The following is a 27404-nucleotide window of genomic DNA, read 5'->3' as shown; positions in this document are numbered from 1 at the left end:
AGGTCCCGCTGCTAGACTGACTACCAGTCCGCCAGCCTGACTACCAGTCCAGTCCGCCAGCCTGACTACCTGTCTCCGCCAGCAAGTACACTCTCCAGCCCAACGGTCTGCCTACTGTTAGAACCCTCCTATTAGTTTTTTCTATCTTGTGTTTTGCGGTCACGTGACCATCTGCCTATATATTCCAGCTCTGCCCTTCTGGCTTTGCTGGACTTCAGTGTTGTTTGACTGTTTTGCTAGCCTGGTGCTTCGGTGCCTATCTCAGTCAGTTTGCTTGGTCCTCTGGGACCTCTAGTACTTTTTGTCAGTTTGTCTTTTGTGTTCTACAACAATTTCTGTTTAGGAGGTGTCCCTTTTTTGTCCCAGTCCTTAGTTCTTTTAGGGACCCCTCCCTTAATTCTATAGGTCTTCGTTCAGACTAGCCGAGGACTAAGGCGGGTCTGTTCACTAGGAACAGGCAGCCCGCTACATCGTAGGGATTCAGCTTAGTCTTACTGTAGGGACAGCTTTCCCCTATCTTTCCTTAGTTCTTGTTGCAGATAATAACACCTAGGGTCCAAACCCACCAGTCTGTCTATGGGCCAGTCTTGCCTGTCTACCCGGAGAACATACCAGTTACCTGCCGTGCCTACCAGCCAGCCTACCTGGAGGCTCCTGCCAGTTACCCGTGGTGTCTGCTAGTCCGTCTTCCCGGATCACCCGTCAGCCTGCCTGCCGTGCTCATCTGCTATACCGGTCAGTCCCTGCCTTCTGACCCGTGGGAGTCACCTGCTCTCATACAAGGACAGGTCCAGAGTAGCACCTGGTCCCTCTGCTCGGTCCTTCCCTGGTTTACGGAGTCGATTGAGCCGCCGTGCAACCTTGGTCAGTCCAAGTTGATACCTACTGGCACATGATTTATTCCTTCCAAAGACCATAGTAAGGACCAGGGTGATCTCATTACTGGTGGAAGAAAGGCGATTCCGGCAGCTAAATAGGAAAGGGTTCTTTACAGTTAGAGCAGTCAGAATATGGAATGCCCTACTGCAAAAGGTAGTAATGGCAGGCACTATAACAAATTTTAAAAAAGGGCTGGATGATTTCTTCAGTACACATAACATTGTGGGTTATAGTTAAATTAGTGACAAAATGTTATAATTGGTGTAGGAAGGTTGAACTTGATGGACCTAGGTCTTTAGTCAACCTATGTAACCATGTAACCACTGCCAGTAGACGACTACATCACCAGAACCACCATCAGTATATGACTACCTCACCAAAACCACCATCAGTATATGACTATGCAACATCCCTGGCGGCGTGCTAGCATGGCCTCCCACCATGCAAGACCGCCAACTTACCTACCAGTCCAGGCTGCGCACTATGCTCCTCTATTTGCTGTGTGCATGTCTCTTGTCTGCTGGCTTAGGGCGGCGGCGCTGGAACTTCCTGATTCTTAAAGTTACAGTGTGCGCAGTCCTAATCCGTCCCCAGCCTATTGCTGTGAGTCACTGGATACGTAAACCTCCTCCACCCAGTGGGAGGTGCCTGAGCAACACTTTCTTACAGTGTGTTCTGTGCAACTGTGAGTTGCCAGGTCCTGTCTTAAATCTTGCCTGTTTCTGCCACCCTGGGGGCTGAGTACCTAGGCCTGTACCTGTGTCCTGTATCTTTCCTGTTCTGCCACCGTGGGGGCTGAGTACCCAGGCCCGTTACCTATATCTGTGACTTCTAGTCTATTTCCGCCAGTCTGGGGGCTGAATGCCCAGGCTCATTCCTGTATCTCGTTTCTGTGTCAGTTCCTGTCTGAACTGTGTCCTAGCCCGTTACCTGTTGGTCTCTATGTCCGATCCTTCCCTTTTCTTGCAGTGTCTGAACCAGTACCTAACTCCAACTCGTTGTCTCTGTACTTCTGTTTGTGAGTTCTGTGTCCACTCGCTACTTCATAGTAAGTACCTTGTGTGTATCTGGCTCTGCTTTCCCATTTCCCTGCCTCCGTATCTACCTCCTGTGTTCTAGCTATCTTCCTGTGTTTTCCTGTCCCTGTCTGTTCCATGTGAACAGAGCCCTATCCTGTCTGGCCACTCCTGCGGCATTCCCGGCTGACCGCACCTGCGGCTCTGCTCTGCCCTGCTTCCCATCTGCACCTACGGCTCTGCTCTGCCCTGCTTCCCGTCCGCACCTGCGGCTCTGCTCTGCCCCGCTTCCCGTCAGCACCTGCGGCTCTGCCCTGCCCCGCTTCCCGTCCGCACCTGCGGCTCTGCCCTGCTCCGCTTCCCATCCGCACCTGCGGCTCTGCCTGCTCCGCTTCCCGTCCGCACCTGCGGCTCTGCCCTGCTCCGCTTCCCGTCCGCACCTGCGGCTCTGCCCTGCTCCGCTTCCCGTCCGCACCTGCGGCTCTGCCCTGCTCCGCTTCCCGTCCGCACCTGCGGCTCTGCCCTGCTCCGCTTCCCGTCCGCACCTGCGGCTCTGCCCTGCTCCGCTTCCCGTCCGCACCTGCGGCTCTGCCCTGCTCCGCTTCCCATCCGCACCTGCGGCTCTGCCTGCTCCGCTTCCCGTCCGCACCTGCGGCTCTGCCCTGCTCCGCTTCCCGTCCGCACCTGCGGCTCTGCCCTGCTCCGCTTCCCGTCCGCACCTGCGGCTCTGCCCTGCTCCGCTTCCCGTCCGCACCTGCGGCTCTGCCCTGCTCCGCTTCCCGTCCGCACCTGCGGCTCTGCCCTGCTCCGCTTCCCGTCCGCACCTGCGGCTCTGCCCTGCTCCGCTTCCCGTCCGCACCTGCGGCTCTGCCCTGCTCCGCTTCCCGTCCGCACCTGCGGCTCTACCCTGCTCCGCTTCCTGTCCGCACCTGCGGCTCTACCCTGCTCCGCTTCCCGTCCGCACTTGCGGCTCTGCCCTGCTCCGCTTCCCATCCGCACCTGCGGCTCTGCCCTGCTCCGCTTCCTGTCCGAACCTTCGGCTCTGTTCCTGTATCCCAGTCTGTACTGGTCCCTATCCAGCCTGTTTACCTACCTGCCAGTACCCGCCTGTCTGTATACCAGCCGTGCCTGCCCGTTCCTGCATTCCCCGGTGTGGGTCAACAGCTGTTCACTGGGGTCTGACCTGGAGTAGCACCTGGGCCACCTCCCTCATCCCTACTCGGACCACGGAGTCGATTAAGTCGACGTGCATCCGTAGTCGGATCTGGCGAGGTCCCTAGTCACGCCCCTGCAGGCACTCCTCGGTTCGTGGCCCAGTGGGACCACTAACCATGCTCACGCCAAACAGTCCGGGTGTGAGCGTAACAGTTTGCTCAGGCCATGGTCCCCGTTGAGTCCCACGGCCCTTCGCTCTTGGAAACATTTGAATCCTTGTCTGGCGAATAAATGCACCAAAAAATTTTTTTTTCCCCAAGCTGAGGTCCAGGCGATTTATGCTCCAGCCCAAATGGAGCTATCAGCACTCGTTCCTGTGGATCTACCACAGTACTATGGGGATCCAAAACAAAGCCGTGCGTTTGTGGAGCAATGCATGCTACATTTCAAATTCTATGCCAACTATTTTCCCACCGATCGGGTTAAAGTAGCATTTCTGATGTCCTACCTAGCAGATGATGCCTTAAATTGGGTCACCGCCCTATGAGAAGCAAGGGATCCTATCGTCTCTGACCTGCAGGCCTTCCTGGTGGCCTAATAGTCTTCGATGACCCTAACCCTGAAATCTTCTGCTAAAGCTTCCCTTCCCAATGTTCTGGAGCAGTCCAGATGGGTGATGCATGTAGGTAGCCCACCAGTTCCCCAGCCTGAACAGACTGCTGCCCACGCAGAATCCACAGAGGATGACAATGCTCCGCAGAATACTTCCCTTTCCAACCTCAAGAGGCAGTCCAAACGAGCAAGTCGTAAAGGTAAATGATCACGTCAGGTCCTGTTCTTCCAAAGATCTCCTGTTCCCCAGCCTGTAGAGGCAGCTACCCGCACAGAATCCATGAAAGTTGACCATGCTCGTCAGGCAAAGCAGGGGCCGGAACTCAGTCATAAAATCGGATTGCGGACCCGCTGCGGTTGTTTGGAACACCCTGACGGTCTTTGTACAGCGAAGGTTGGAGAGTCCCAAAGACATTAGGCCTGTAGGAGAGGCTGCCCTTGCCGTTAGTGTTTCCTCTCCACCTATGACTGTCTCCGTGGCAAGTGGAGGCCTTGGTTTAACCAGAAGTTTCAGGCTGAAAACTGTGAAGAGTAGGTGTCTGATCCCCGTCCGACAACTCCAGAATCCGGTTTGGGCATTGTCAGGAGAAGGACGAGCCCTACTCAGAAACAGTCTAAATATGCCCTTACAAATTAAGCTTCAGATTGGAGTATTACACATGAAGAAGATTACATTCCAGGTGCTGTCTGGTTTACCCACAGGTCGTCCAGAGCCGAGAGCTCTAGTGCCCGCTCAAGTCTGGAGATCCTGTATGGTGTTTCCTGGGGGACTGCTGAGGTACAAGGGGTGTCCGGTCCCCATATCTTCAGGACAGTCAGCAGTGTCTTCTTCACCAGATCTGCTAGTTGCTGACTCGCTGTGCGCTGAAGTCTCAGAAGAAGGGGAAGTGGAGGTGCTGTCCCCACACAGTCTCGATGATTATACCACTGATCTGGCTTCAGGTATTGCCCCGCCTCGTAGACGTGTCGTCTCAGAGACCAGATTGAAGACGGTCCCGAAGCAAGGATCTTCGGTCTCTAAGAAATCTGGCAATAAGCACATCAAGGCAGTGGATACCCCCAAGTCTCTGCACCCCTCCAACCAGGTGGAGGACCTCCAGTTGTCTCTTGAATCAGGGGTGCTACCTGATGTTAATAAATGGACAGAGACTTTCCTACACCCTGTTCCTGGTACTTCGCCACTTCATCCAGTAAGCTTGGCAAAGTGTACATCACGGCGGTGGTTACCCCCGAGTCTCTGCACCACCCCAACCTGCTGGAGGATCTCCAGTTGTCCTTTGAATCCTCTGGGGTGCTACCTGATATTAACAAATGGAGAGAGACTTTCCTATGTCCTGTTCCTGGTACTTTGTCCACTTCATCTGATGCTGGGGATGGCTTGATGGGAGGAAGCATCCTAGTCACCAAGATGGTGAGACCTGTCTCGTTCCCTCTAGTGGACAGAAGAGGTAGTCTTCATGAAGAGAAGTCTTGGTAGTCCATTGAGAAGGATCGGCCTCCAACTTCTCTGCAGAAAATCCTTGCGGGCTTGAAGAAGAGGGGGCGTAAATGGGGGGGTTCTATAACATCCCTGGCGGTGTGCTGGCATGGCTTACCATCTCCCACCATGCAAGACCGCCAACTAACCTACCAGTCCAGGTTGCGCACTATGCTCCTCTACATGCTGTGTGTATGTCTCGTCTGCAGGCTTAGTGCGGCGGAGCTGGAGCTTCTTGATTCTTAAAGTTACAGTGTGCGCAGTCCTAATGCGTCCCCAGCCTATTGCTGTAAGTGGAAGGTGCCTGAGCAACACTTTCTTACAGTGTGTTCTGTGCAACTGTGAGTTGCCAGGTCCTGTCCTGAATCTTGCCTGTTTCTGCCACCCTGGGGGCTGAGTACCTAGGCCTGTACCTATATCGTTCCTGTTCTGCAACCCTGGGGGCTGAGTACCCAGGCCCATTACCTGTATCTGTGACTTCTAGTCTATTTCCGCCAGCCTGGGGGCTGAATGCCCAGGCTCGTTCCTGTGTCAGTTCCTGTCTGAACTGTGTCCTAGCCCGTTACCTGTTGGTCTCTATGTCCGATCCTTCCCTTTTCCTGCCGTGTCTGAAGCAGTACCTAACTCCAACTCGTTGTCTCTGTACTTCTGTTTGTGAGTTCTGTGTCCACTCGCTACTTCATAGCACGTACCTTGTATGTATCTGCTTTCCCGTTTCCCTGCCTCCTAATCTACCTCCTGTGTTCTAGCTATCTTCCTGTGTTTTCCCGTACCTGTATGTTCCATGGGAACAGAGCCCTGTCCTGTCTGACCGCACTTGCGGCTCTGCCCTGCCCCGCTTCCCGTCCGCACCTGCGGCTCTGCCCTGCTCTGCTTCCCAGTCTGTACTGGTCCCTATCCAGCCTGTTTACCAGCCGTGCCTGCCAGTTCCTGAATTTCCCAGTGTGGGTCAACAGCTGTGTGACCGGAGTCTGACCTGGAGTAGCACCTGGACCACCTCCCTCCTTGGACCACGGAGTCGATTAAGCCGCCGTGCATCCATGGTCGGATCTGGTGAGGCCCATAGTCACGCCCCTCCAGGCACTCCTCGGTTCAAGGCCCAGTGGGACCACTAACCACGCTCACGCCAAACAGTTGGGTCGTGACCGTAACAGACTACATCACCAGATCCACCATCAGTGCATAAATGCAACACCAGGAAAACTAATGTGTCAATACAACACCAGATCCATCATCAGAACATGAATACAGCACCAAGCTTACTACACTGATCAACTGCAATGCCATATCAGACCCATATACAATTGCATTGCATGAACCTACAACTCCCAGTATGTACTTAGCAATGGTAAGGAGATACTAGGAGTTGTTGTTACAAGTCATCATCAGACTGCAGACCATATAGGAACCAAAGTACTGATTAGATACAAGCAGTAGAACCATTAAACATTTAAAGAGTAACTTACATCTTGGGATATATATTACATGTTTTAGGTCCATTAATTTTGAGCAGATTAGTGCTAAACTGGGTCCTGAGACCCTGATCGCTCAAAAGAACTCTTAGAAGTGCTCAGGCGATGACTATGAGATCTGCTGCATCTGCTCTGCCCCATGTGCCCTCCTATCTACTGAGCTGCACTTCTTCTAAGAGGTCTTTTGAGAAACTCAGGATCGGGTTCCCCACAAATCTGCTCAGAATTAATGACCCTAAACCACACTGAATAATCTCCCAAAATGTATTAACTCTTTAAGGATGATTTACACTGCAGCCAACAATCCAGCACAGGAGACTCACTCCAGCATACACTGAGGCCCCTGATCATGTGACCGCTGACTCCTCCCCTCCTGTGACCTCATCACAGGTCCTGTGCCACAGATCAGCCATATATGTGGTGTGCGGGTCTGCAGGTAGAGGTATGTGGAGATTCCCCGTTATTCTCTATGTGGATTATTTCTTCCTCTTCCTTCTATATCGCCACCATACTCCGCAGCGCTGTACACACATTATCACCATCTCCTTTGGGGCTCACACACTCTATAGACTTCATTCATGCATTTCAATTACATTTTGCAGCTAGAAAAAAAAATAGATTTCTACATTTGTGTGACCTCCCAACTGGTAGAGAAGATAAAGAGGGATAGATTATACATCATGACAACATCTAAGGCCACGTCCTCAACCTTACACCTATCCAAGCTCATGCACCATTTCATTCTACCCTGAACACACAAATAATGGACAACCCCTTTAAGGCTGTGTATACCGCTAAATCCATCCATTGTTCGGTTCCCTTATAGGAAAAGAGTAATGGAAAACATTCAGGCCGTCTCCTCGGCGCTCCGCTGTGCTCCCGGGCCATCTCCACGGCGCTCCGCTGTGCTCCCGGGCCGTCTCCTCGGCGCTCCGCTGTGCTCCCGGGCCGTCTCCTCGGCGCTCCGCTGTGCTCCCGGGCCATCTCCACGGCGCTCCGCTGTGCTCCCGGGCCGTCTCCTCGGCGCTCCGCTGTGCTCCCGGGCCGTCTCCTCGGCGCTCCGCTGTGCTCCCGGGCCGTCTCCTCGGCGCTCCGCTGTGCTCCCGGGCCGTCTCCTCGGCGCTCCGCTGTGCTCCCGGGCCGTCTCCTCGGCGCTCCGCTGTGCTCCCGGGCCGTCTCCTCGGCGCTCCGCTGTGCTCCCGGGCCGTCTCCTCGGCGCTCCGCTGTGCTCCCGGGCCGTCTCCTCGGCGCTCCGCTGTGCTCCCGGGCCGTCTCCTCGGCGCTCCGCTGTGCTCCCGGGCCGTCTCCTCGGCGCTCCGCTGTGCTCCCGGGCCGTCTCCTCGGCGCTCCGCTGTGCTCCCGGGCCGTCTCCTCGGCGCTCCGCTGTGCTCCCGGGCCGTCTCCTCGGCGCTCCGCTGTGCTCCCGGGCCGTCTCCTCGGCGCTCCGCTGTGCTCCCGGGCCGTCTCCACGGCGCTCCGCTGTGCTCCCGGGCCGTCTCCTCGGCGCTCCGCTGTGCTCCGGGGCCGTCTCCTCGGCGCTCCGCTGTGCTCCCGGGCCGTCTCCTCGGCGCTCCGCTGTGCTCCCGGGCCGTCTCCATGGCGCTCCGCTGTGCTCCCGGGCCGTCTCCTCGGCGCTCCGCTGTGCTCCCGGGCCGTCTCCTCGGCGCTCCGCTGTGCTCCCGGGCCGTCTCCTCGGCGCTCCGCTGTGCTCCCGGGCCGTCTCCTCGGCGCTCCGCTGTGCTCCCGGGCCGTCTCCTCGGCGCTCCGCTGTGCTCCCGGGCCGTCTCCTCGGCGCTCCGCTGTGCTCCCGGGCCGTCTCCTCGGCGCTCCGCTGTGCTCCCGGGCCGTCTCCTCGGCGCTCCGCTGTGCTCCCGGGCCGTCTCCTCGGCGCTCCGCTGTGCTCCCGGGCCGTCTCCTCGGCGCTCCGCTGTGCTCCCGGGCCGTCTCCACGGCGCTCCGCTGTGCTCCCGGGCCGTCTCCTCGGCGCTCCGCTGTGCTCCCGGGCCGTCTCCTGGGCGCTCCGCTGTGCTCCCGGGCCGTCTCCACGGCGCTCCGCTGTGCTCCCGGGCCGTCTCCTCATTATTTCTGTCTGGCCTCAGGCCAAGGCACATTACAACTTTGAACATTACTATGTGCCCTGGACCAACAGCAGAGAGGAGTATCATAAAAGAGATTTCCCTTTTCAATCTTCTGTACTCAATCTACTAGCCTATGTAAAAAATAGTATAATCATAATTACTCACCTTCTCCCTGCTCCAGTGCCGGCTCTCTCCTGCTGCTCTGGTCTTGTTTATAGGCTGCATTGGTGATGTCATGTTTTTAGAGCATGTGACAACTGCAACCAGTCACTGAGCTCAACGTGCATGCTGAATAAATTGGCATTAGTTCTGAGATCAGTGGTTGACTGCAGCTGTCTAATGCGCTACATGTGTGATGTTACCAGGGCTCAAAATTTTGTAACTAACAATTTTTTTGTGCCTCCATTTTCTGAGACTCATAACTATTTTCATTCTTCCATTGATGGACCGGTTTAAGGCTTGTTTCTTTTGTTGATACAATTTTGGAGTACGTATGATATTTTATATAAATTCGCAGACTTATCCAATTGGAGTGGAAAAAAACCCCTAAAAATTAACTTCATCATCTAAGTTTTAGACTGCTGTCTTTTGACGGCCGGCAACCCTGCCAATATGTTTATCGTTTAAAAACATGCTACCCGAGAGACACTGGTCTTACATTAAGATTTAGTGCTCCCCTGAGAATAACCATATGAGGTGTGGGACTATGTAAAACCCACACTAATAAAGAGTGAAGTATTTGTTGTCTAGATTGAGACACTGTGTGACACTAGTATGGATCTACTAAGTCTATGCTAGAGGCTTTGTAGTGCTAATATCATTAACAACCATACTAGTACCAGAGCTAAACACCCTGCTGTGACCCTAGATTGGGGATATCAGGCTGTGTGCCCACGATGCATTTAAGCGTTTCCACAGCGGCAAAAACGCTTAAAAAGCGCATGGTAGAAGGCCTGCCATGTCCCCCAATGATAATCCGCATGTGCTGTGCACATGCTGCGGAAATTTCCGCTGCGAATTATCATTGCGGAAAAAAACTCAGCACTACCAATTATTTTGCGGAAGTGCTGCGTTTTTGCCGCCATTGACTTGCATTAGAACGCGCCAATTCCGCAAGACTGCATCTGTACTTGCGTAATTGGCGCGTTCTAATGTGCGGATGGTACCCGGGTGTAGAGGAGAGGAGAGTCTCATCCACACGCAGGTACCATTAAAAAAGCTGTAAAAAAATAATAAAATAAAAAATAAATATATACTTACCTTCTGGCGGCCCGCGCTGCGCTCCTCCTTGCTTCCCGGCACTTCGCGATGGAATGAAGGACCTGCGCTGACATCATAGTCATGTGACGGGTCACGCGACGCTGACATCGGCAGGTCCTTCAGTGTACCGCTGCCGGCAGCCGGGACCGAGCGAAGCAAGACTGCGGGGGCAATCGGAGGGTAAGTATATATTTATTTTTTGACATTCTCTCGGGTCACACTATATAAATCCATGCCTTTTGCATGGATTTATATAATGTGACCAAGTTGTCAAGCACTTTCCAAGTGATGCTAAAATCGCTTGGAAAGCGCTTGTCAACCCACATGCGGAAATGCAAGTGAAGAACGCTTCACATCCGCTTGTCCCTGGCAGGAAAACGCATGTACAATCCGCATGCGTTTTTTTTCTGCCAGGGAGATGCAGAAGCGCTCAGGAAAAAATCCTGAGCATTTCTGCATCGTGGGCACATAGCCTTAGGGTATTGTAGTTAGTATATTGACCAATTTTAATCAATTTAATAAAAGTTAATTTTTAGCTTTTTTTTTCCACTCCAATTGGATGTCTGTGAATTTATATAACTGTATAAGTTGGAGATACGAACAAATAATTTCTAAGCAGTGAATTTGTTACATATGACATTTTAATAGCTTTTTATTACATTTTTATGTGTAATTGTGGTGACCAAAAACATTACTTCTAGTGTTTAGATATATACCATGTGGGAAAAAATATTTCAATATTTTATTAATTCAGGCAGTTACGTACATACAGGGCAATAGTAAATGATTTTTTAATGTATTACGTTTTGCTATTTACTTTGGGGGAAAAAGGGGGATGATATAAAAATGTATTTTTTTTTTTTTTTTTTTATATTTTGTCTTTTATTTATTTTTTTTTATATAATTTTCATTACTCTCCTTAGGTATCCTGCCCATTTTTCCCCACTTCCACATAGTGCTATAACCATGTATAATGTTCTATAATAAATAAATTATGTAATAACCCCCCTCTCCTCTCCATATACAGTAATGATATTTATCTTTGTTACCCTCATAGCTGTAGAGCCCAACACCACTAGTAGGGTTGCTCTTCTTTTCTTTTGCTGTAATCTTCAGGACATGGTTATAACTTATAATAATTTCTGGTGGGACAAAAAAATTGAACACTTGAGCAATGGCTGCACCCTACTAGGCAGGGCTGTGGAGTCGGTAAGCCAAACCCCTGACTCCAACTCCGACTCCTCAATTTCCATGACACCGACTCCGACTCCCTCATACATGGCTCATGTTTAAGTGATAAATTTACTGTAGCACAGATTCATCTCAGCTAAAAGTCTAGACCCTTAGATCAGGAATAGGACAGACATTTATAGGATATTTCATAACTTTTCCAAATTCTTATGAAAAATATATTCCCCACAAACTGCATTGAACTACTGTACCCAATTTATTATATATTTTAGGAGTTGCAGTCCGTACATTTTATACCGACTCGACCAAAATGGACACTGACTCCTACTCCACGAATCCGACTACATAGCCCTGCTACTAAGTGCAACCATGCCAGTGTTTCTTTTGTATTACCATAAAAAAACAGTGCCCCCCCCCCCCCCAAATATTGAAATAACTCAGAGATTTTAATTTACATGTTATTAGATTTGCTTATAGCATGTCATAATCACAATGGAGACAAACTTCAGATTATAGCCCAACTGGTTTCACTTTTTGGCTTTGTCAGGGGTGAGATGTGGAATCCACGTTCTGTGGATTGAGGGATGATTCCTGAACATTGCACCCATAGCTTATAGCAGTTGAGAATAAAAAAATAGTTTTCTTGAACACTTTGAAACATACACTGTGCACAATTATTAGGCAAGTGAATATTTTGACCATATCATTTTTATGCAGATTTTCCAAATTCAAGCTGTATAAACTTGAATGTTTATGGGATTAAGCAGATCAAGTGATGCGTATTTGTATATAATGAGGGGGAGTGGCCTATGGATATTGACACCCTTTATCAGGGGGTAGAATTATTAGGCAGCTTCTTTTCCTCAGGCAAAATGGGCCAAAAAGAGTTTTATCTGATTCTAAAAAGTCAAAAATGGTTAAAAGTCTTACAGCGGGATGGAGCACTCCTGAAATTGCTCAGATATTGGGGAGTGATCACAGAACTTTCAAAACTGTATAGGGTCACAAAAGGAAAAAAAAAAAAGAATAACATTAACTGCAAAAAATTTCAGAAGACTAAAATATGAAGCGCCAGGAAGACTCATCCTCCAGTGCTGTCGTATTCCAGAACTGCAGCCTCCCTGGAAGCCCAGACGTACAAGGTGTTCATTGCTCAGAGACAAGTCCGAGGCTGGACCCCACCCACCACTGAACAAGACACAAGTGCAAACATCAAGACTTGGCCAAAAAATATTTGAAGACAAATTTTTCAAAGGTTTTATGGACTAATGACACTGATTCTTGACAGACCACATGCATGGGCCCATGGCTGGATCGGTAATGGGCACAGACCTCAACTTCAACTCAGATGCCAGCGAGATGAAGGTGGGCACTGCTATGGGCTGGTATTATTAAAGATGAGCTAGTTCGACCTTTTTGAGTTGAAGATGGACTCAAAATCAACTACCAAACCTACTGCCAGTTTTTTTAAGCAGAGTTACAGAAAAAATCATTGTGACGGGGTTTGAGACTGAGCAGGCAGAGACAACAGGTCGATGAACAATCCAACAACCTTTATTGAGACTGGGAGAATACAAACCAAATGTAGCTGTAGTTCCTTAGAGACAGTAACACAGAAAAGGACAAATCCGGGGGCGCTACCCGGTAATCCAACGCCAAGTACAATGCAACAACAGTCACAGACTAAGTCCTCAAATCTAGCAGGGTGCAGAGAGATCACAATCCCACATGGTAACTGATCCCCAATGTCCAGTAGTTCAATGGATCTTCAATAGTCCATCCACGGCACCAGGATCTGGCGTCAGCAACAGATCCTAGCCCTTCACACAGCACAGCATCAACTAACTAAAAAACATGTGTCTTATTGTTCTCCTCTTGGGATCAGCCTCCAGGTTGGGCAGAAATACAAACACCCCACCCCCTTAAACATGTACTACAAGTAACTGGAAGAATGAGGAATCTTGTAGAACTCCAGTCTCCAGCTGGTCTGCAGAGTTGTGTATTTAAGGGAAGCCCCATGCAGAGAGGAACAAAGACACACAGGCCCCCACTAGATGCAGGACAGAAAATGCTAATATATGCCTGAGTTCAGTATGGTCCATGAAAACAGGCTGGGGAGGACACTCTGTTACAACCCCTTCCCCTCTCAATTTGTGTACAGACAAGTGACTTCAACAGGTCGCTTGTCAAATACACGTAGACATGGCAGCCAGGATTCAGGTCTCCTCCTGCCTGGACAATCCATCACCATTTTGGTGCTGGTTCTCTTTTGGATATCAATAAAGTTACAGGGCTGAAGGTCCAGGCTCCATTTCGCATCCTCTGACTTAAACGTTGATTCCTGCACCCACAAATTGGCACTGTAGATCTCCCACATCATTTCCTAGGACAATATCTGCAGGCAGGCCACTCATCACCCCAACCACACATCGCTTGACCCCAAAGTCCAGTTCTACATTTACTTTTGGGATACTCCTCCATTGGCCTCCAGCTAATTCAATGGTAACCCCAGGTACTTGGTGTATTGCCTCCAGCCGAACCACTCTGTGATCAGCTATGGCGAGAAATGCCCCAGAGTCACAAAACCCAAGAACTCTCTGACAGTCCAGCATGACCTCTTGTAAATGCTTTCTTTGATTATTAGAGGAACTCCTGGCTGTGGCCCACACCCCATAAACCCCTAATGGTTGAACATGGGTGTCTGAGTAATTAGGCAAGTCAACTTGGAGGGGTGACACCTCTTCCTCCATGATATTTGGCTTTAAATAATTTATAGGCCGATTTGGTGTATGTTTATTCCTCGATTGACCATGAGGGCAGGTATCTTGCAGATGCCCAGGCTGCCCAAATTGGTAACATCTGCGTTATGTCACACTTCTTCCCATTTGCTTTCTGGGGAAGAAGGTAAGGGAACCTGGAGGCTGATATTCCTGTGAAGGTACATAAGGTGGTTGTTGGGGTTGAGGACGATTCCTCCACTTGGTAACTGGGCATGTGGCTTGCAGATACCCGGGATGCCCACAGCCATAACACTTGCGCTCTACTACATTCCCTCGTCGCATTCCAGAGGATGAGATAGGACTAGCTGGAAGGTGAGTCACATGGGTATCTACATGAGTGGTGGTCTAGTTGGACAGCAAACCTTGGGGACAGAAGTGTTGGTAGTTTTTTCTCCATCCACCAGTAGCTTTTTCCACTGAGGCTTGATGGTGAGAACCTCATCGGGTCAAGCGGCAGCTTATTCTACTGTCGCTGGTTTTCTTTCATGCAATGATTCCCTAATCTCAGCGGGGCATTTGACAAAGAACTGTCCTTTTAGGATAACCTTGAGGATGGTCTCCCAAGTTAAGGTACCCTCTTCTTCCAGCCAGCGATGACACGCCTGTTTGATCCTATGGGCATACATTTTAAAAGAACCTTCCCCATTACAGGCTAAAGAGTGGAACGGAGTCCTGTAAGTGTCTGGAGTAACCGCATAATGTTCCAGGATGGTTTCCTTAATGTCCTCATACTCACGGTTCCAACGTGGGTCCATAGCTCGATACACTTCCGCAGCTCCACCCTCTAGGAGCCCCACCAGATGTCTGACCCGCTCCATTTCTGGAACTTCCATTAACTGACATTGATGTTCAAAGTCTTGGAAGAATCGTTCAATGTCCCTTGAAGCCTCATTAAATGGCTTAAAGTCCTTACGGGACACTCTTGGAGTTTCCCTCATGGTGGGTGTGATGGTTAATGTCTGCCTGGGGTTTCTAGCTGCTTCCAAAGTGAGCTGCCTTTCGTGGGCTCTTCGAATGGTCTCTACTTTATCTTCTATGGTGGCTTCACCCCCAAGCAGTGCCATCGCCTTTTCATACCACACAACCCACTGACTTTTCCGGGCATTTACCTCCAATTGATCTGGGAATCCACCTTCAGTGCCATCTTGAAGGCTGGCTCCTTCCAAAGCCTCAGTTAGTTGCTCTTTGGATAGTCCTTTGTAGCTGACCCCTAATTCACGGGCCTTTGTTTGTAGATTCCCCACAGTCCAATTCCTGTATCCTGAGGTTCTGGCTCCATTCGTTGCTGGGCCGCTGTTATCCATTCCCTCTGCTCTGATCCCTCCGCTGCCAACCAATTTGTGACGGGGTGTGAGACGGAGCAGGCAGAGACAGCAGGCTGATGAACAATCCAGCAACCTTTATTGAGACTGGGAGAATATAACACCAAACATAGCTGTAGTTCCTTAGAGTCAGTAACACAGAAAGGGACAAAGCCGGGGGCAGCACACGGTAATCCAACGCCAAGTATAATGCCACAACAATCTCAGACTAAGTCCTCAAATCCAGCAGGGTGGCGAGAGATCACCATCCCATGTGGCAACTGATCCCCAATGTCCAATAGTCCAACGGATCTTCAATAGTCCATACATGGCACCAGTATCTGGCCTCAGCAACAGATCCTAGACCTTCACACAGCACAGCATCAACTAACTAAAAACATATGTTTTATTATTCTCCTTATCTTGAGATCAACCCCCAGGTTGGGCAGAGATGCAAACACCCCATCCTCTTTGTAAAGATGTGCGGTTGTGGATTTTAATAATCAGCTAGGCAGGTTATCGATGCAATTAATTTTATTCCTTCCGACCACGGTGAACAGCAATTCAAGGTAAATGTCCAACAGGCAATTCTCTTAGTCCTAGAGTTTCAAACCTGGGATCAGTAGTTCCACTGCCCCGTACCAGGTGATACCCACTGTCCTCCAACTTTTGGTTGGCCCACAGCTTTTTGTATCTCCCGCCGGTATATTGGCAGTCACAGCATATGCTCCTTCGGATGATGGATATCACGACCGCAGCCCTGATACCACCCAGCTCTCAGTCCGACTAGCAATAAATCTTTCCTTTCTCCTGCACAGGGTTCAGCCCCCTGAATCAGCAGAAGAGCTCACCCCTCCCTCCCCCAGCTAATTGTGCCTTAGTGGAGATATTTTCTCAGGTGGAACCCATCCCCTGGGGTTGCATGTGAGACCCAAGGTCTTGGAGATATGGTGACTGAATGGAATAGTTAAGGCCCCGTCACACTTAGCGACGCTACAGCGATCCCGACAACGATACGACCTGTCCGGGATCGTTGCTGCTTCGCTATGTGATCGCTGGTGAGCTGTCAAACAGGCAGGCTCACCAGCGATCAGGGGAGCAGCGACATCGTGGAAAGAATCTTTCCACGATGTCCTGCTCCTGGTTACCAGCCTGCTGAAGCAGGAGCAGGCTGGTAACCATGATAAACAGCGGGTTACTAGGGGCACACGCGCTCCTAGTAACCCGCTGTTTATCATGGTTACCAGCCTGATCGCTGGTCACACACAGCGATGTGTGCTGACCAGCGGGAGGGCAAAGAGCAAAAAATGGTCCAGGACATTTTGCAGCAATCATCGACCTCACAGCAGGGGCCTGATCGCTGCAAAGTGTCACACATAGCGACATCGCTGGTGAGGTCACTGTTGCGTCACCAAAACCGTGATCTCGCTATGTGAGACTTGGGCTTAACCTGAGGTTGAACTGATGAGCAAACAAATCACTAACAAAACACAGCAAGCAAATTTCTAACAAAACAAAAAATTAAGATTGACGAAAAGGGGTGCTCAGTGCTGGAAAAGTATTTAGAAAGTGGCCAGGTCCTCACACTCTTAAACATGTACTACAGGTAACTCGAAGAATGAGGAATCTTCTAGAACTCCAGTCTCTAGCTGGTCTGCAGAGTTGTGTATTTAAGGGAAGCCCCATTCAGAGAGGAACAAAGACACACAGGCCCCCACTAGATGCAGGACAGAAAATGCTAATATAGGCCTGAGTCCAGTATGGTCCATGAAAACAGGCTGGGGGGGACACTCTGTTACAATCATCATCTTTTTAAAAAAACAGGATTGTTCTGCAGGACAATGCTCAATCGCAGCATCAAAGTCTTCACTGCTCAGTGCCAGAAAAGGCTTTAAAGATGAAATCATAATGACATAATGACATGGTCTTTTCTTCACTGGACCTAAACCCTACTGAGACCCTACTGAAAACTTTTGGGCTTTTCTTAAAGTTGAGATTTATGGTGAACGAGGATAGTCCCCTCTCTGATCAGTGTCTGGGGCAGTGGCTGGTGCTGCCCAAAAAGATGGTCGTCAACAGATTAAGAAACCAATGGACTCCATGAAAGGATGGCTTATCACTGGTATTAAGAAGAAGGGTGGCTATATTGGTCACGGATATATTTTTATTAAATGTTAGAAAAGTATTTTGGGACATTGAGTTGTTTGGTTCTTATTCTCACTATAACAGATGAAAATAAAGAATTGAGATGGAAAATTTAAATTTTTCATATAGTTGCATAATAATTCTTCTGGACACAGAGCTATTCTCCTAAGACAACGCCTCACTTTTACTTTCTTAAATATTCAGGTTTCATGTTTATTACCCTTTTGGATTGACCGACAGCACTGAAAATGTTAAATAATAAAAGTAATCATCAAAAATACAAATTGCCTAATAATTGTGCACACAGTGTAGAGTAGCCGGTGGAGTTAGAAGACCTCTTCTTTCCCATCCCCTTACAGATATGCATGGCACCCCTCATCCTCGTCTTGGTATGCATGGCACCCCTCATCCCCATCCTGGTATGCATGACACCCCTCATCCCCATCCTGGTATGCATGGTACCCCTCATCCCTCATCCTGGTATGCATAGTATCCTTCATCCTGGTATGCATGGCACCCCAAGCCCCCATCCTGGTATGCATGGCACCCCACATCCCCATCCTGGTATGCATGGCACCCGTCCGTCCTGGTATGCCTTTCACCCCTCCATCCTGGTATGCCTTTCACCCCTCCATCCTGGTATGCATGGCAACCCCTGTTCCCCATCCTAGTATGCATGGCACCCCTGTTCCCCATCCTAGTATGCATGGCACCCCAATCCCCCATCCCGGTATGCATGGCACCCCACATCCCCATCCTGGTATGCATGGCACCCCTCCATTTTGGTATGCCTTTCACCCCTCCATTTTGGTATGCCTTTCACCCCTCCATCCTTGTATGCATGGCACCCCTGATCTCCGTTCTGGTATGCATGGCACACCTGATCTCCATCCTGGTGTGCATGGCCCCCCTCCATCCTGGCGTGCATGACACCCCTCCATCCTGGCGTGCATGGCACCCCTCCATCCTGGCGTGCATGGCACCCCTCCATCCTGGCGTGCATGGCACCCCTCCATCCTGGTATGCATGGCACCCATCCATCCTGGTATGCATGGCACCCCTCCATCCTGGTATGCATGGTATCCCCATCACGCTGCACACACAAAAAATAAACAGTGCTGCTCACCTTCCTTCCCTCTGCTCCAGCGCTGCGTCCTGCTCTGCTGCCAGCACTGATCTGACCATGTGAGCCGCACATAACGTCACTGCCATGCGCCCTCAGACGGTGATATGATCTGCCGGAATAGTCAGTGCACCCCACGCTGGGACTATGTGCATGCGGAACAGTGACATCATTCTCCTTAATAGCACACACAGGAGACGTGGGGAGCAGTGAATATTCATTTTCTTTAGCCGCGGGCACAGTGCAGGCTGCAGCAGGCGGCTCCTGCCTCCTATGCCCCGCTCCACTGCCACTACCCCCACACCATCCACAGCCACAGAATATATATGCACCACATTCGGACTATAAAACGCACCCCGCACTTTCCTCCAAAATTATGGAGGAAAAAGGTGCGTCTTATAGTCCAAAAAATACGGTAATTTATCTATATAATTATCCTAGAGAAGAATGGACCGAGACAGAGAGAAGATTGCGGAGAGGATATTACACCTCACCCTAGAGATCATCTTCCGGATTACTGGAGAGGTGAGAGATTCTGATGTCACATTACATCATTCTTATCTATGAGAATAACAGATGGACAGAACTGGAGAGGTGAGGACTCTGGAAATGTCTGTAGTGAGATTTATTAACCTGTCTCTCCATAACCAGGATTACACAGTAGTGAAGAAAACCTCTAGAGAGCACTGTCAGGACCATGTGTCTAAGGAATGGGGAAGACCCCTGAGCCCAATCACGGGGCCTCCACCTCACCCCCTGATACATGAGGACATCAATGACCAGAAGATCCTAGAACTCACCTATAAGATGGTTGAGCTGCTGACTGGAGAGGTGACACTGCCGGGAATGCTGGGACATTATACAGTAGCGTTATGAAGGGATTGGGGGGATGACGGTATCCTTGTATGTGTCAGGTTCCTGTAAGGTGTCAGGATGTCTCCGTTTATTTCTCCATGGAGGAGTGGGAGTATTTAGAAGGACACAGAGATCTGTACAAGGACTTCATAATGGAGGTTCCCCAGCCCCTCACATCTCCAGGTAATAGACAGGACTAAATATACATGACCTATAATTATCTGTATGTAAAGAATTAATTCAGTTCCTGTATGTGTTTCCTCCAGATTTATTCAGTAAGAGGACAACACAAGAGAGATGTCCCCGTCCTCTTCTTCCACAGGATTGTAAACAAGAAGATCCCAATGTTCCTCAGGATCATCAGGTAGATGGAGAGAAGATGTCATGAGATCTCCCCTGTGATTTGTAGATGGCTGTGAAGGTCTTGTGCTCAGTCTTGTTTTATCCACCAGTATTATATGGTTTATACTTGTGTAATAAGAACGGTGGAGAAGGCAGGATTAGAGCTGATCACAGATGTGACTTCTCCATCTGTCTGTGACTTTTACAATATTTGTTTCAGGTTGAAGATCTGACCAATATTAATACTACAGAGACATATGTGAGGGGTGATGAGTGGTGTAAAGAGGAGATTCCTACATATGACTACCCAGGTGAGTAGTAACCACTAAATACAGAGAAGTCACAGATTCTTCTCATGAGTATATATTCGAGGGCCAACAGCCCGAAACACCATGTCTGCTAATTGAGATTCTGATTTGGCTATTATCCAAAGTCATATTGCAAGTCTCTTTAAAGTCGATTGCGACTTGTTGGATTGCAACTACCAATAGGTGGCGCTATAGAATTCAAGTCCTCCTTTCTGAAGAGGCAATTTGCATATCTTTTTAAGACACTAGTTTTCAGTATGTATGCATAGAGCCAAAAAATGTCATCACTGAAATGATGATGGAGAACGAAGATCTTGATGCAATAAGTGAACATTTTATTTTGATCCATAAAGAAAAAGTCCAGCGTTTTGACCAACAACATTCTTTATGAAGGACATTTGTACTGTAGAGGAGCTGGGTATGAGGTAGATGCGGCTGTGTGCTGGCTGCAGGTACTCCTGAGTGTACTGGGGAATACAAGGAGGCCTTGTCTAGTAAGGTTGTAAGTCCATACTCTCAGTTTTGCACCAATTACCACTGACCAATTCTTATCATTCTCTCTTCATGTTGTGTATATTATAATATTTAAGCCATATGACAAGATCCATGGGGCAGGGTCTTCATAATTAGTGTTGAGCTCCCCCCATGAACATCCCTGATTTGCCATGCTGTCACGCAGATAACAGCGTAGCAAATCAGGGATGTTCATGGGCGGAGATGATTTTTTGGTACGAACAAGCCGGAACCCTGAACACAAACCCGAATTTGAAATGCCGAACAAATTCACTCAACACTATTCATAATCCTTATCTCTTTTGCTGCATGAGAAGAAATTACTGGAAACCTCCGAGTATGGACCACTACTTTCAGAATGCGTTCCACCAAGCTAATTTAGACTGAATATAATTAGATGATATTATGCAGAAAATACTTGGCACTCAATAACTTTGTTCAAATAAACGGTCTTTTATTGCGAAAAGGAATATCCAGAAAAAATAAGTTGTTTTGATCAACCAGACCTTCATCAGTCCTCTGGAAATTGTAAAGACTGCCTGCTGCAGCACTAGTAGGATATCTGCGGTATCGTACTTGGACACATCTAAGTCCTACTTGTGCACCGTATAACAAGAAGTGACGTGCTTTTCTCCATATGAATATAATTAGAGTCTGCACTCCTGTCTTTGTGTTATCCAGCAAACAAATGTAAGAAATGTGTGACCTCTCTGTGCACAGGAGGCGCTTAGCGCAGCAGTTCAGTTTATTCAATAATTCCATTAGGAAAGAAAATCCACAGCTCTCTGTTTTTTTAGTGAAAAGCCAGGAGTCAATTATAAAGGAAAGAAACCTGTAAAAAGTCCTCTTTTTATGTACTCCTAAGTTGTTCTACATTCCCTTTACAATTCTCCACTGAGGATTTAACTAGAAAAATACTGATGATGGGTGTGATGAAATGGCAGCAGGGAGACAACGCAGAATCTCGCCACCACTTATGATGTATCCACACCCCCGCCTGACGTCATAGTTACGTCAGACGGAGCACGTGGTACGGACCTGCCCTCTGCACCTACTTGACGTTCCGCACCCCCTCGAGGACACGTAAGGTCAGATTGGTACAGTTCTGCACAGACACCCCCTGTCCACACAGGTACTGGAAAGCACCAGTGAGTGAGAAGAGGAGGCCCATTCAGTCACTGACGCTCACACCCCCTGTCAGGCTGAGAGGCTCTTTCACTAGCTCCAGTGAAGCAGAGCCTAGACGGCCTGGGAGAGCTGCCACCAGTTTCTATTAGATATAACGGACTTATATCGGGCTAGAAACCCACCCGGTAGCGTGTTCGTTGGACCGAACAACAGAAGTTCTTTGATCGAGATATAATTTAACCTTGGGCTGTTCTTTTATATTTAATCGCCTTAGGGGCACACTAAACAATGCGCTATACACAGTGGGTATGGAAAGTATTCAGACCCCTGTAAATTTTTCACTCTTTGTTTCATTGCAGCCATTTGGTAAATTTCTAAATTTTTTCTCATTAAAGAACACTCTGCACCCCATCCTGACTGAAAAAAAACAGAAATGTAGAAATTTTTGCAAATTTATTTAAAAAGAAAAACTGAAACATCACATGCTCATAAGTGTTCAGACCCTTTGCTCAGACACTCATATTTAAGTCACATGCTGTCCATTTCCTTGAGATGGTTCTACTCCTTCATTGGAGTCCAGCTGTGTTTAATTAAACTGATAGGACTTGATTTAGAAAGGCACACACCTGTCTATATAAGAGCTCACAGTGCATGTCAGACCAAATGAGAATCATGAGCTCAAAGGAAGTGCCCAAGGAGCTCAGAGGCAGAATTGTGGCAAGGCACAGATCTGGCCAAGGTTACAAAAGAATTTCTGCATTACTCAAGGTTCCTAAGAGCACAGTGGCCTCCATAATCCTTAAATGGAAGAAGTTTGGGAGCACCAGAAGTCTTCATAGACCTGGCCGTCCAGCCAAACTGAGCAAGCATGGGAGAAGAGCCTTGATGAGAGAGGTAAAGAAGAACCCCAAGATCACTGTGGCTGAGCTCCAGAGATGCAGTAGGGAGATGAGAGAAAGTTCCACAAAGTCAACTATCACTGCCGCCCTTCACCAGTCGGGCCTTTATGGCAGAGTGGCCCGACGGAAGCCTCTACTCAGTGCAAGACATCTTAAAGCCCGCATAGAGTTTGCTCAAAAACACATGAAGGACTCCCAGACTATATCCAGACTATATTCTCTGGTCTGATGAGACGAAGATAGAACTTTTTGGTGATAATTCTAAGCGGTATGTGTGGAGAAAACCAGGCACTGCTCATCACCTGCCCAATACAATGCCAACAGTGAAACATGGTTGTGGCAGCATCATGCTGTGGGGGTGTTTTTCAGCTGCAGGGACAGGACGACTGGTTGCAATTGAAGGAAACATGAATGTGGCCAAGTACAGAGATATCCTGGATGAAAACCTCTTCCACAGTGCTCTGGACCTCAGATTTGGCCGAAGGTTCACCTGCAACAAGACAATGACCCTAAGCACACAGCTAAAATAACAAAGGAATGGCTTCAGAACAACTCTGTGACCATTCTTGACTGGCCCAGCCAGAGCCCTGACCTAAACCCAATGGAGCATCTCTGGAGAGACCTGAAAATGACTGTCCACCAACGTTCACCATCCAACCTAACGGAACTGGAGAGGATCTGCAAGGAAGAATGGCAGAGGATCCCCAAATCCAGGTGTGAAAAAACTTGTTGCATCATTCCCAAGAAGACTCATGGCTGTACTAGCTCAAAAGGGTGCTTCTACTCAATACTGAGCAAAGGGTCTGAATACTTATGACCATGTGATATTTCAGTTTTTCTTTTTTAATAAATTTGCAAAAATTTCTACATTTCTGTTTTCTTTTCAGTCAAGATGGGGTGCAGAGTGTACTTTAATGAGAAAAAAATGAACTTTTTAGAATTTACCAAATGGCTGCAATGAAACAATGAGTGAAAAATGTAAAGGGGTCTAAATACTTTCCGTACCCACTGTATTAATGTTATAAAATATCAGTAGACATTTTATTATTAAAAAATAAGAAAATCTGTTTTATTCTTCGCAGATGACTGTCCTGGGGGCTCTGAGGGACATCAGATATCTTTAGATTGTAAAGTTGATGATCGTGGTATCACACATGATACACATGATACATATGAAGAACATGTCATAATTCCATATATCGCTGTTCCCGGCAACGGTCTATCATCGGATGCTTTCGAACAGGTCCTATCTTCTGATTCATCACCGAATGTTAAGGAAAATAAACGTAACAGAAAAGATGTCGTGAACCAAAGTGCTAATACTGGAGAGAAGCCATATACATGTTTGGAATGTGGAAAATGTTTTGACTGGAAATCAAAATTTATTCAACATAAGAGAAGTCACACAGGGGAGAAGCCATTTTCTTGTGAAGATTGTGGGAAATGTTTTAGTGAAAGATCTTTTCTTTTTAGACATCAGAGAAGCCACACAGATGCAAAGCCATTTTCATGTTCACAATGTGGAAAATGCTTTAAACAGAAATGGGGTCTGGTTACACATGAGAGAAGTCATACGGGAGCAAAGCCGTATTCATGTTCGGAATGTGATAAATGCTATAGTGATAAATCAAGTCTTGCGAGACATCAGTGGGTTCACACAGGGGAGAAGCCATTTTCATGTTCAGAATGTGGAAAATGTTTTAACCGGAAATCGTGTCTTGTCACACATCAGAGCATTCACACAGGGGAGAAGCCATTCTCATGTTCAGAATGTGGGAAACTTTATAATAATAAAACACATCTTGCCAGACATCAGTGGGTTCACACAGGGGTGAAGCCATTTTCATGTTTAGAGTGTGGGACATTTTTTACCGATAAATCATCTCTTGTTAACCATCAAAATGTTCATACAGGATCAATGCCATATTCGTGTTCAGAATGTGGGAAATGTTTTAATAATAAATCAAATCTTGTTAGACATCAGTGGGTTCACAAAGAGGTGAAGCCGTTTTCATGTTCAGAATGTGGAAAATGTTTTAGTCAGAAGTTAGAAGTTGTTAGACATCAAAGAATTCACACAGGGGAGAAGCCATTTTCATGCCCATAATGTCAGAAATATCCTAACAAGAAATCAAGTCTTAATAACTATTAAAAAGCTAAATATATCAGAAGAAACTTTCACGTATCGTATTCGGAGAGTGTTTTATTCTAAGCCAGCACTAATTCCACATCAGAAATCTTTTATCGGAAAAACCTTTCCAATTCTTGAATTTTTGAAATGTTTTACACACAAATCACATCTACTTAAAAATAAATAGATTCACTCAGCGACATAACAACATTTTTAAAGGTTTGTGAAGAATGACACCAGAGAGATCCCGCAGAATCCCACCGCTGCCACATGTGAAGGATCCACACCTCGCGACCCGCCTGACGTCACAATTACGTCAGACGGATCACGTGATATGGATCTGCCCTTTGTTCCAACGTGACATTCCACCCTCGGGGACGTGTAAGGCCAGATTGGTACAGTTCTACAGACACCCCCTGTCCACATGGGTACAGGAAGGTACCAGGAGTGAGAATAGGTGGCCCACTCAGTCACTGAAGAGGCACTACACTCTCTCACACCCCTGAGAGGCTCCTTCCACCAGTTTATTTTAGCCCCCCAGTCCATTAACGGGAATAAAACCAGCCCCGGTAGTGTGTTAATTGGACCGAACAACTGATATGAGGATTCGTGGATCGAGATAAAAGAGCAGCCCAAGGTTAAATTATATATTTAATTGCCTTAAGGGCACACTAGACAATACACTATATACATAAGGGTTATACATACATAATGGTCAGAGATGCTAACACAATAGTAGTGGTACAAAAGATATAAGCAGATATTGAGAGTCAGTTACCAGTCAGATGAAAGGCCTGACTCGCGGGGGAGGGCCTGCCACATGGGAGGCTTGTGAGTCCATTCTCGTTGGGTGACTTCCATTACACGATATGTCGTCATGACCTCCCAGAGAAAAAAGCACTGGGATGGACCTAAATCTCCACCCCTGGCCGCCCTCCGCTATAAACTCCAAAAACTAAAATGGGTTATACTCCCATAATAGACGGTCTTAGGGAGCCGGTTCTGGTGTCATCGGATCCAGCCGGGCCTCTGCTACACATGGAGACCAAACACAGTGGCCCTTGGGGTTTTTTGAAAGGCTGTGCCGGGTATCTCCCCATCCCTATGCGCTAAACTGGGCTGGAAGCCAGGGTGACATTCCTCATGTTTGTGGGATTTCAAAAACCTATGTGGTGTATAGCTGGGATGTATAGTATTTCCATAACTCGGTATTGAATTATAGTTGTCTGACAGAAAGGGAGCCGCATGGCTTGGATCTCCAGGGGGGTCTTCCTGTTGAAGCCCACCAGCTAGCTGGTGGGGGTGTAACTCCTTGGCTTTAAGCTGCTAGGTGAGATATTTGTCACTCACTGTCTCTCGGTCCCCTCCCTCCTTCTTAGTTGCAGAATTATCCAGTTACAACTGTAAACTGTAGATCTTTATAATCCCCTGCCAAATAGTATACAAGGATTGATATGGGATTATATCTCCAATATTCTTCACAATGTTGTTTTATTTACTATTACAATAGATATTCAATTTATAGTCAAAATAAATCATTGATGAGATAGGATAAGCTAGTTATAACACTAAACATTGGTCAAGAACTTTAAGACATTGTCTCCTTTCAGAAAATCCTCATCCCATGCTGCCGTTTGTTATAAAATAACCAACCACTCTTCACTCACTTTCTTCAGATCCAGCGCTGAGCTTCTTGAACCGCTCTCAGGGTCCAGTATAGGCTGTGGAGTTGACTTCATGTCAAAAGTGTGGCAACCAATCAGTGAGCTCAGCGACTCTGCTGAAACGGAACCCGCCCCATTTAGAGTTGCAGAGCTCACTTATTAGCCGCCGCACTGTTGACGTGGAGTCAGCGCCACAGCCAATACCAGGCACCAGGAGCAGCAGCAAAGATTTAGCGCTGGACTCTGGGACGGTGAGTAACGAGTGATTGGTTATTTTATAACTAACTGCAGTTGGGGACAAAGATTTTCTAAAAGGGGATAATCACTGTAAAAATGTATATAAAAAAGTATTTGCCTTTTTGTACAGTTTCTTTTAGTTTTACTTTTTTTTTGTCACATGTAAATTTGTGATCATCCAACTACTTTTACCGTAAAATAAAGTTTAAACAAGTAACTACAAAATGCAGCTTCTAATTGATCATTCTATTTACTGAAGTTCAAAGATTTATACAAACCCTATATCCACCTTGTGAAAAAAGAATAATTGCTTTCCTAAACTAAATAATTGGTCATGCCATCCTCTACAGTAACAACTGCAAATCATTGGCTTGCAATAACCTGTGATGAGTTTTTTTAATCACTGTGGAGGAATTTCGGCCACTTTTCTTTGCAGAATTTTTTTTATTTGGCTAATTTGGAAGGTTCTCAAGCATTAACTGCCCTTTGAAAATCTTGCCACAGCATCTCAATGAGATTCAAGTTAGTACTTTGACTAAGCCACTCCAACACCCTAGTTTTGTTTCTTTTTAGCCATTCAGAGAGAGACTTATTTCTGTGAATTTGTGATGGAGACCAGAATGCAAGTTTCCGTCAATTCTGATAACTCGTCCACATCTTGTAGAAGCAGCTCCACACCATAACAGTATCTCATTTGTCTTTTAGTATGATGTTCTTATGGTGGAATTCTGTGTTAATCAGAGCTGATGTCTTCAAAAAGTTTGACCTTTGAATCATATTTTCACAGAATATTATAATAAAAGTCTTGGGGATCATCTACATGTTGTTGTTTTTTTTT

At 47.6% G+C, this 27404-nt stretch overlaps 1 protein-coding gene across 1 annotated transcript; it reads left to right on the top strand.

The window, feature by feature from the left end:
- The first annotated feature begins 6990 nt into the window (after positions 1–6990).
- On the top strand, positions 6991–27381 carry LOC141174426 (uncharacterized). The gene is made up of 7 exons (XM_073659343.1): positions 6991–7053; positions 18931–19014; positions 19141–19320; positions 19404–19527; positions 19611–19708; positions 19907–19997; positions 23617–27381. Exons 1-7 carry the CDS (start codon positions 7027–7029, stop codon positions 24639–24641), a joined length of 1629 nt encoding a protein of 542 aa, XP_073515444.1. The 5' UTR covers positions 6991–7026; the 3' UTR covers positions 24642–27381.
- The last annotated feature ends 23 nt before the right edge of the window (positions 27382–27404 follow it).

The sequence above is a fragment of the Phyllobates terribilis genome, unplaced genomic scaffold (genome assembly GCF_046119375.1).
Source record: "Phyllobates terribilis strain yellow unplaced genomic scaffold, ASM4611937v1 Scaffold_13__5_contigs__length_258822181, whole genome shotgun sequence".
Lineage (NCBI taxonomy): Eukaryota > Metazoa > Chordata > Amphibia > Anura > Dendrobatidae > Phyllobates > Phyllobates terribilis.
This window is presented reverse-complemented; position numbering and strand designations above follow the sequence as displayed.